This window comes from Diachasmimorpha longicaudata, chromosome 7 (genome assembly GCF_034640455.1).
Source record: "Diachasmimorpha longicaudata isolate KC_UGA_2023 chromosome 7, iyDiaLong2, whole genome shotgun sequence".
Classification (NCBI taxonomy): domain Eukaryota; kingdom Metazoa; phylum Arthropoda; class Insecta; order Hymenoptera; family Braconidae; genus Diachasmimorpha; species Diachasmimorpha longicaudata.
In genome coordinates, this window is record NC_087231.1 from 2417432 (window position 1) to 2427596 (window position 10165).

A 10165-nucleotide genomic window follows, 5' to 3' on the forward strand; every position below is an offset into this window, starting at 1 on the left:
GTAATGAGATGGGCAAATTTTGAGGGGCAATTATCTTGCAAAATATTCGCTCATATATTTTCTATTAAACCATTTACCAAGTTGATCATATCTAATTGGTCAATGCCACGTGGTTCTATATCAAGTGTCATACCCTGACCCGTTGAAATATCGATGATACTGAACGTCGACTCGTTTTTCCTAATTTGACAATTCGTCAAATGAGCACAATCAATCAAAGCAAATGCGTAATATTTACCCCACGTGTAAAGTCAGACTTCAACGCATTACATAAGTGGAATGCATGTCTCTTTGGTATTTGATGAGATGAGAGAAACTGGCAAAGTGGTTCGCGCTTGTGTGTAACGCTGAGTATGCCTATTTGAGTGAATTGTCAAGTGCCTACAATGTTCTCTTATATTGTCAGTTGACATAACATAAGTTGAAGGTTATGAAGAGATTTGCCGTTGACTCGCTCGGGATTTTTAACATTTGCATTTTTTTCCTCTGTCTTTTGATTTTCAAATAATATTTGAAATTGACTCTACCTTTGTTGGCTAAAGTATCGGAGGCTTTGAGTAATGCATGAGAAAATTACACGGGTTTCAGTGAGACACCGAAACAGGTAATGGATAATCCACATTTGTCATTTGCAGAGGAAATTTCAATTAATGTAAATCATCGGTGTTTCGGTTGTCGGTATTTCTCTCCAATTTTCTCATAAATTTCATTGTTAATAACTCACCGAGTATTGTTAATAGTTGATCGTCAAACCGCATTATTGTTTCTACGACGCACCCACTTGTTTAATTAATCAATAAAAGATGATAATTTTAATGTTAAACATTTAATTTGTGATGTTCACTCGCGCAATTATTGGATCATCCTTGCGAAACGATCGTCAAATATATCGGTAGAGTCGGAGGGAGATGAAAAAAATGGCAATTGACTTCTGTTCCAATAGTTCGACCTGCGTGGCGAGCTAACACAGTGGATACTAAACCAAGCGACTTGAGGAGTTTCAGTTTTGAAAGAAAGAAAAGTATCCCATTGGTGGGGACACGGAGAGACCACACTAAGCCGATAATCTAATCTCTGGTGGTTGACTGGTAACTGCCTTTACGTGACACTAAGATGAGAAAGAATAGTTTTTCTCCCATCTTCAGTGGTGGCTAGTCCGTGGAGGTGGAAAAATGATTTATAATGTGGCGGTAAGGTGAGGTATCAGATAGTCAAAAAATGTCAACGAAACTGAATCATCAATTGTTTGAGTTTTTCAATAGATTTTTATTTTGTTTACGATCCTTTGTTTTTGGGGAGTTTAGGCATTTTTTGTCCTATTATCTTATCTCCTCTTTGCATCCATGTAAGTTGAAGTTTCTGACATCTATTCTTCGTTTATTTGTCAACAAGAATCAATATACACAAACTGTTTATGACATGGCAGTGGTGGAATTTTACGGATTTTCTAAAACAAGGGAGAGTGGGCTAAACTAGGCAATTCGGGTTTTCTGAAAAATTTAATAGTTTTAATGTTTTTCCCCAATATTATTGGTTTGAGTAGTTCATCCAGTTTTATACTTCCCATTATCTTATCTTTTCTCCATACCCATACACCTACAATTTTAAAAAAAGTTCTTCCCTTTATTTGTTGGGATAAATCAATAAATAAAAGCTGTTTCAAAATTTCGAATTCTCTCAAGCATTTCGAAAGTGAGAATGAAGAAATAGTGAAGGCATCGTATGGAATTTCAAGCATAATGAAAGATGAGCAATTATTAATTGCCTGGGGTTGATCGATTCCTTTCGTCTGTTTTCAGTGTTGATTATTTCCAGATCTATGAGGAGTCGCTGGATCGGGCAGACTAAATTGGAAACCACAATACTATAACTGGCATTAACCAGCAGTTTCATCAAATCAATCAAAGGTCAAAATTAAATTTTATTGAGTATATACATTGCACTTGATAGCAAAAGGGTTTTTTCGCAGCTTTGGCTCAAGACGCGCCCTATTTTTACGAATTTTTGGCGAAATAACTGCGATCTCATTATTTTCCTTTTTTCTCTTGGTTGATTTTCAGTCTGCTCCATGACATCAATTGCTTGTTTTCTACTCAATAAATCATTGGCATCCTTCAATTCTCAACATCTCCCTCTCGAATGAATAAGGAAATTTCAGTTGATTCAGGCAATCTAAACAATCAATTGTAGCCGAAGAAAAATAGTAGACTAGATGCAAAGACGTTAGAATCCACCCGACCACTCCAGTCAGCATAAAATCTTAAACGATGAGGATATAAAAACGATAAGTAATCGCAGAAGACCCACTAAATGGCCAATCAATCTCGACATTTTGGAGCCTCATCGAGCATAATTGAATCTCACCTTCTTGCAAGGCCATGGTGAAGGTCACCGAATTCTCTCATCAATTATCATAACATCTCGCTTTTTAAATATTTATTTCGCAGTTAAAGGTTCCCCAAAAAACAAGACGATAACAACGCGAGTAGTATAACAATGTGAACTATTCGAAGTCAATAATGACTTGTGCTTAATTTTCCACTGATTGATTCTTTTTCTTACCTTGCGAAAGGTTTTTTCTACAGTGTAATATTTTGCCGATACAATTAACCATAAAATTATGACTTCTCACTGTGAGCTAAACAATGAGGAGGAAAATTATTTTTTCGCTAACGATTTTCATATTTAATTTCAATAATTCAGCCACTCAATGACTCAAGTCATAATAATGGTAAAATAGCTTCATTCAGTCAACTCTCTGTCACACCATTGATGCACTCAGATGCAATTGACAAATTATCATTAGCATGAATCAACTCATTATCTTCCTCGATTTCACAAAATCAAAAATGGCTACTGGGTAATCATTTTCTTGTATTACTCCCCTTTCTTTTGTTGCCAACGCGATTTCACGCTCACTTATGCGTCACGTCTGTCCACGAGTATTGTGCACCGGACAAGTATTACCCCTTGATTCCCCTCCCCATCCACCCTCCACCATCTGTGTCACGCTAACTGTGCGTCATTTTTAGATATTTTATGACACAGATCGCAATTAAATAACACAAGTACAAATCACGATTGGACAAATGAAGTAATTATGGGCATGTTGTCGTGAATAACGAAAAATGATGCTTTATTACGGTTTTTTGTTTATGAATGCATGCTTGGCTCGTGCCATGGAAGATTACTCAGCTTCTCTTGATATTATTATCGACTAATTAATGGCAGACGTTTTCTTTTGAACTTCACTTGAAGCAAGGGAGAAATTGTGATACGGGTTGGTTAAGGCGTAGTCTGGTTGTGCGAGAAATGATGAAATTGTTATTATCGTTTCATGAGATTTTCATAATATTGAAATTATTTGGTTTGGATACTCATACGACAACTTCAGCAATTGAATAATTAAATGGCTTGATCAGCTAATACGTGGTCCCCTTTGCAGCTCTCATTAATACAATGAAGTTGATAGCACTCTTGACAATATACATCACAATTCTATTTTCCATAGAAACTTTTGTTCTACGCTATATCTCGAATGAACTTTGGTTGATTTCTAGAGAAATGGAAAAATATTTCATAGGAGTCACCGGAAATTGTAGCTTTACGTCACTGAATTTCTTATCCACGAGTTTTTTCTAATCCACAAAATTTTTCTCCATGTAACTGTTAAGGTTTCTGCCTCACGTCCAGTATAACATTTTAGCAATAAACAAGCGTATCTACTCAGAAAATTCCTGGCACTCACCCTTGCCTGCGGTGAGAAAAAAAATGTTTTTGCCAAGCATATTTACTTGAGGCACAAAAATATATGTAAACATTGCATAAGATGTTTGATCGTGTGTAAATGTGATTGTAGTTACCAAACATACTTGGCAAAAATATTCTTCTCTCGGTATGTTTTTGAGATGTCAATATATTTATTAATACCGAATAGAAATTATTCAACTTCATATGTTGAATGAATTTGCAAATTTCTACAATTTCCCACAAATACTCTATTTAATTCTTTATTTATCTTGCCCAAATATTTTTAATGCACACAACATTTTGGCGGAAATTGTGAAGAAGAGATATTGGCGTAGAAGACAAAGGTGAACCATCAACTCGGACGGATGACTATTTAGTGAGCGATTTGTGAAAATGATGGGGTGCATCTGAGATACACTTGTCTATGGGACAAATGCACGCAAGGATTTAATGGATTTCAAGTTTTCAGTTTGTCGAATATCTTCGCTATTAAAAGCCTCGGTCAACACTCAAATTTTATAGAACTTCTTCATTGTTTTGATTCGTTTTTTAGGTCCAGTCATAAACGATTTGACGAGTTCATGCGAAAATATGTGGTCAAGGTCACTCGCCGGAGCTATACTATGCACTTATAGTGATACTATCTTTATAGATTAGTTTTTGTAATTTTGCATTGAATATTTCATTTTCGAAATCACGTTGCAATTTCATGTGAAGGAATTACAGATGAGGTAAGATATTGAAAAAAATTATTATGCAAGAGTCATTAAAACGTACATCATCTTTGCAAAGTTGGAGGATCGCTCATAATTTCTATCACAACTCATTCCTGTTCGGTGAATGTAATTAATCATAACAGGTTTCTAACAATTAACAATTAAAGACATCTTGATGGAAGAATTTGCAGTTCTGAATTTTCAGTCATAAAATCTGACACAAGAGCGTCATTACCCCGCAACGACTTTTGTTATCGGATGCATCCATAATTTTGAAGAGATTGCAATTAGTTTCATCATGAATAATAAATCCCATCGGATAAGCCGAAATTTGTGAATCTTCAATACTGTTAGAAAATTACTCCTGAAATTTCAGGGAAAACTTCCATAATTTCCGTGAACTTTCAATCTGCTGAATATTTAGTTTAAATGATAAAAATTATTGTATATTTTCCGCAATTTCAGGATAAAATGGCCCTCAAAAGAAGATGACTCGGGTATTCGACTACAATAGTAGACCAGTCCTTCATCGAAAAAAAAATATATTCAAAGTATTTGGATATGCGTAAGTCCATAACTACGAAATTGATATCAACAAAATAGTTGTCTACTATGAAGCAACCTGAAAAAGACTTTTTATACTACGTCTATGAGATTTAAACGTGGCATCGTTCTCTCTCACCCTGTGTTATTGACACAAACATTCTGTTAGAAAAAATATACGATGTTGACTTTTTCCCTCATTCACATTCGAAACATCAAACTTTATCACTAAATTCTATTCTTGGGACGATATTGAATATCTCATCCTCGTTGGAAACGTTAAACAGACCAATTATCATTTATCAGATCATTTTTCGATTGGCTAAACATGAAAAGAGAAGATAATTCGTCAAACCAATTTCGACAATCGGTAAAGCCCGAGAATCTACACCATTACAACGAGAATTTCTCGTCCGTATTCATTCCTGCCGCCTCACGTTATCAATAATGAATTCAGTGATAAATCCAATCGACAACTGATTTCTATCTCAAAATCAGTATCTCATTGCAAAACCATTTTTTTTTACCACCAGAAAAGATAGAACATGTCCATCGAAATGTCGAATCGAAATGTAATTTCGATTGTACATTTGTAAATTCTTGAAAATATTCCACAAGCCAAGTACGGTTATCGCGCCTGACCCCTCTAGACTCTCTCTCTCTCTCTTTCTACAAGAAAAAAAAATTACTTTGTCAAGAGATGAAGATGTAGATATCAGACATCCTTCGGTTAATCATGTGTTGCCGACGTGCCAGTGAATTCTCGCTGCATACACGTATCAGCCATTGCTGACATATTGAGTAGCAATAAAGATGATTTGCCACACAAGCTATTCGATAATCTCCATAGCTTCCAATCTATGATTATCCAGTTGATTGCAATAAAACGGAAGCGAGTGCGAATAGAAAAAGAAGGGAATAATCACAATAGCAGCAGTTACGAGATGATAATTCTGTTTTTCTATTTCTAAAAGAGAATAAAAAAAATAGTTGACTTTCATGAAAATATGATCATGAACGCATTCTTCTCCTTCGGATGTAGTTTAAGAACACGGAAAATTCAATGTGATATCGTTGATCGCCGAGATATGGATATTTTGTACAATTTTCTTAATGACACATTCATTCCGAGTTGTTAGACGCGAGTATATGCATGCATGTTAGTCACTGTTTTTTTATCACACAACTAGAGCATGCAAGATGAATTACAGAAAACAGAATTCAGACTTTCAATGCATTGACAGGCGAGGTGGATTGAGAGGTCAATGGAGTAATTCACGGGCTACCCACTTGAGTGATTCCAATCCTTCTCTCCTAAGTCCTGCAGGAATTTATCGACACCTCTGAACTCATTTGAATATTAATATGAGACTTTTTATGTATAATTAGCGAGAAGTTCCTCTCAGTATTTACCGGTGATGTCGACAAAACTATAAATTAATCAGAGTCATTATGAGTTTATTATTGACAGATGAAAGTGTCGGAGAGTTTTACCATTTGAAATGAACAATTTGTTGAGCGCTGATATCTGTTGAAATGTCACATTTATGGGGAGCGCTTGAAATACTTCAGGACCAGCGCAATAATCTTCAAAATACGATTTATAATGCAGCCTTGGATATACTGGTTTCGTAATTATACTCGCTACAATGAGTATGGACAGGTGTTTAGAGAGAAAAAAACATAATAAAAACCATGCAAGAGCGCAACAGAAAGCAGAGCAAAAAAAAATAATAAAGCGAAACGGTTAATCAATTATATGAATTTTCCAACCTAGTCAGGTTTATAGTGCCTGCTTTACTTATGAAGAGTTCAGGCGTCGGGGTCGTCTGGAAACTTACAATAATGACGGATACGGAGTAGATTATTCAGTGTGAATAATAAACAGGTATTGCAAAATACCCCTTGCATTTCGTTTCAATGGATTGTTTTACATTTGAATTGAAAATAATATATTGAGTAGTGAAAAAAACTTTGCAGTTAAAGAGCTCCAAGTGATTGAGAATAAGAGCATAATTATCTTGCTGATATGAGTATTTTATGATTATTTTTAATCGCCGTGATGTATGAGAATTCAGTAATTGATAATTTATTAATTTAACGGATTGGCGTCTCCTTTAGATCGGTGCTTTTTTCAAATAGCTTATCATTATGTTGCAATAGTGCACTGAATTGGTAAAATTACGGGCGGGTAATGATGTAATAACCAGTGAAGAAAAATGGCCGATTTTAATACGACGAGCTAATAAACAATGGTAATTAAAAATAGTTCTTCTCGTCAAGTCGAACATCAACTTCAATCAGCAATCAAGCTGATCGAGGTGATCATCAAGGAGTAGTAAAAAAATACTATCAAATGTTTCACTAGCTATATGTCTGGATGAAGTTTCTATACCTGTGAAATATTCCAGAAATTATCTCCGGAATATTGTATGTTTCATGAGGACTATCTATGCTCATTCATTCATGCGAAAGGCTTTAAAGAAGATGTTTTTTTCGTTGCGTTTCGGTATAATTTTTCTCAAAGGCACCTAGAGGTCTGGGTCACATGTGAGAAGCCCGTCAACTTCGTCATCATGCAATGACTGAAGATATTTAACAGCAATTACACAGACAATCATCTGAAGTGTGTTCATTTTTCAATGCTTGAAATTACATCGCAGACTCTCTACTTCATTTGTAATCACATATTGAGAAAAAAAAAGACCCAATATTACTACAGGAACGGAAATTTTTCTGCGTAAATCTGGGTAAAAAAAAAGATCTGTTGATCTGAGTGAGTGCTCAGATCAACAGATCTGTTCTTAGTTTATTTGGCAGGATCTTCTACATGGAAAGTCTATAATTAGTGAATTGGGTCTTAACCAAGTTGTCAATTGTCGAGGATTGTTCGAAATTGTTCGAAAAAAATAGGGGGAGGATGGGTCGAAATGGAGATTTAACGCGTTTTCGATACTGATATATCAGAGATTAATTAATCGATTTAATACTTCTACTGAACAAGAAAACCCAATTATGCTGTTTCATGGAGAGTTCAATGAATTATTGATAATAAAAAAACAGAGTGTATACATTTCCCCTCTCCCCATATACAGTAAAAAATAGCTTAGAGATAATTTCTAATCTATACTATTGACACAATTCCTTCCGTAACTTCTCATATTCTCTATGAAAAACCATTGGACTAATCTCAATCCAAAAACAGCTTCACAATTATCTTGTATACAGTTGCCTTCTTTATCATATTTATCAATGGGAATGCTACAAGATCTCCACTGGAGACAAGACCGGTTGTTTGCTTTTCATTCCGTCGCGACAAGACGATTGGTCGTCCATTTCTCGCATCGAATGACTAATTTTATCGCGGAAAAAATAACGTGAACAATGCCTGACAACCCAGCGATCACAGCATGACTGATAAAAAAAAAATCTCCCAAATAACGAAAAATTTTATAACATTGCTAAAACATCTGCACAAACTAGAGTCGAAGAATTAAACGTTTATCCATTGCAACTTGAGTTTTTCATATCGAGATCCGGGGTTATCACGTCTATTAATGTAACCATTTTAATTTTATTGTGGCTTGCAAGTGTTACATTTTTATATTCTCTAAATACGAGTTACATCATCGTTGAATCATTAACAACGAACATACCCCTATTCAGCTTGAATAGAAATTGTAAATACTTGTATCACTTACCGGATGGTGATCCAGGAGGTTCCTCTTTCGAATTAGTCACATCATGGCTTTCAGCCGGTGATTCTTTCGACTTTGCCGCCATTCTCGTTCTCGTGATTCGTCGATTTTTCATCAGCTATGAAACACACATCGAAGGGTTGAATTACAAATCAACTGACACGATCATTATTTGAGAAATCGAATCGTTCCAATCAGTCGCGATCTTCCCCAAACCAGCAGATTTCCTCATAATCTATCTTATCAATTACAAAAAAAAATGCGGCGCCACGTTTCAAAAATCGTTTAAATTTTTAATTGAAGAGCGTAATTGTGATATTTCATGAATCAAAAAAAAAATCAAAATCCCCAAAGTCATATCTTTATCCTATCGATTTTATTCAGAACAAACCAGTAAACAACTGAGTATTTATGTAACTGACTCAATGAGACAAGTCTCTGTAGTTATTATTAACTTTAAGATTCACAGCAACTGTCGGTTAACATCTATTCTTTGAAAAAATTCCGTCATTGTTAGGCAGTAAAATTGAGTCCCGGAATACAATAGAGTTAATCCTAAACATGTAAATAAAACTAAAAAAAATAAATGCATACAGCAACTTCCAAATGATCCAAGATCGATACCCAGTTGATAAAACAGATGAACGACCGATTATCGATCGAGCACAAAAGCAATAGTAGATGGCGCTAATGTCCACGTGGATCCATTATATCACAGGGATTTTGGAGGAATGTTGACGACAGGTTAACAGGATAATCCAAATAGTCTGAATTAGCTGCCTCCTGTGGGAGCGATACCTCTGTTATCACAGCATTTAACTGATACCGGCATCGAGATACTCAATCTGTCAAGGGCATTCCATCTTTATCACTATCACCTATTTACAATTTTTTCATTTTCATTAAAAATAACCAAAGAGCCTTTTCGATTTTATTACATCGATCTTATCAATTTTTATTCTGCATTTGCATCACTTTAAATTGATAACGTACATTCACACGTGTCTGTCACAGATTTTCAATTGCCCTGAGTTACAATCAATCTTTGCTGTCCCATCAACAGTAACAATTGTATATCACTAAAAAAAAAAGAAACAACTCGTGAAGGATAAGTGACGATGTTAAAAGTGCGAGCCCGTGGAAAGCAATCGGCCAACTGGTATATGAATAGTTCAGTCGTTTTGTCGTTGCCGGAGCAGAGAGGAATCGAGTGCTGGACAGATACGGGGACGACGTGAACGGCCCCAACGAATCATGATACACATGAGTGCGTGTGTGAAATACTTCATGTGTGTGTGTGATACTACACTACCGGCTTTGCAGAACTTCTCGGTTGAGTTTTATTACATGAAGACACCGTGCGTGATGATGGCACACGTGCCGGTTACATCAAAAATTTCTCAAGTCGGAGGACAGACGAAAAATTTTGAGGATTTCTCGTTAACCGGATGTCTTCTA

At 35.6% G+C, this 10165-nt stretch overlaps 1 protein-coding gene across 3 annotated transcripts in view; it reads right to left on the bottom strand.

Annotated features, from left to right (window-relative positions):
* Positions 1-9881, bottom strand: part of LOC135164595 (hepatocyte nuclear factor 4-gamma) — a 26932-nt gene extending 17051 nt beyond the window's left edge. The window contains exons 1-3 of one of the 3 annotated variants that reach the window (XM_064125081.1): positions 9701-9881; positions 9302-9585; positions 8711-8825 (exon numbers count right to left, since the gene is read on the bottom strand). In XM_064125081.1, the coding sequence (XP_063981151.1) occupies positions 8711-8822 (112 nt within the window). In that variant the 5' untranslated portion in view covers positions 8823-8825; positions 9302-9585; positions 9701-9881. Of the gene's footprint in view, positions 1-724; positions 964-8710; positions 8826-9301 lie in introns of those variants that run through there. The other 2 variants (XM_064125082.1, XM_064125084.1) reach the window with 2 other exon arrangements.
* Positions 9882-10165: the final 284 nt, after the last annotated feature.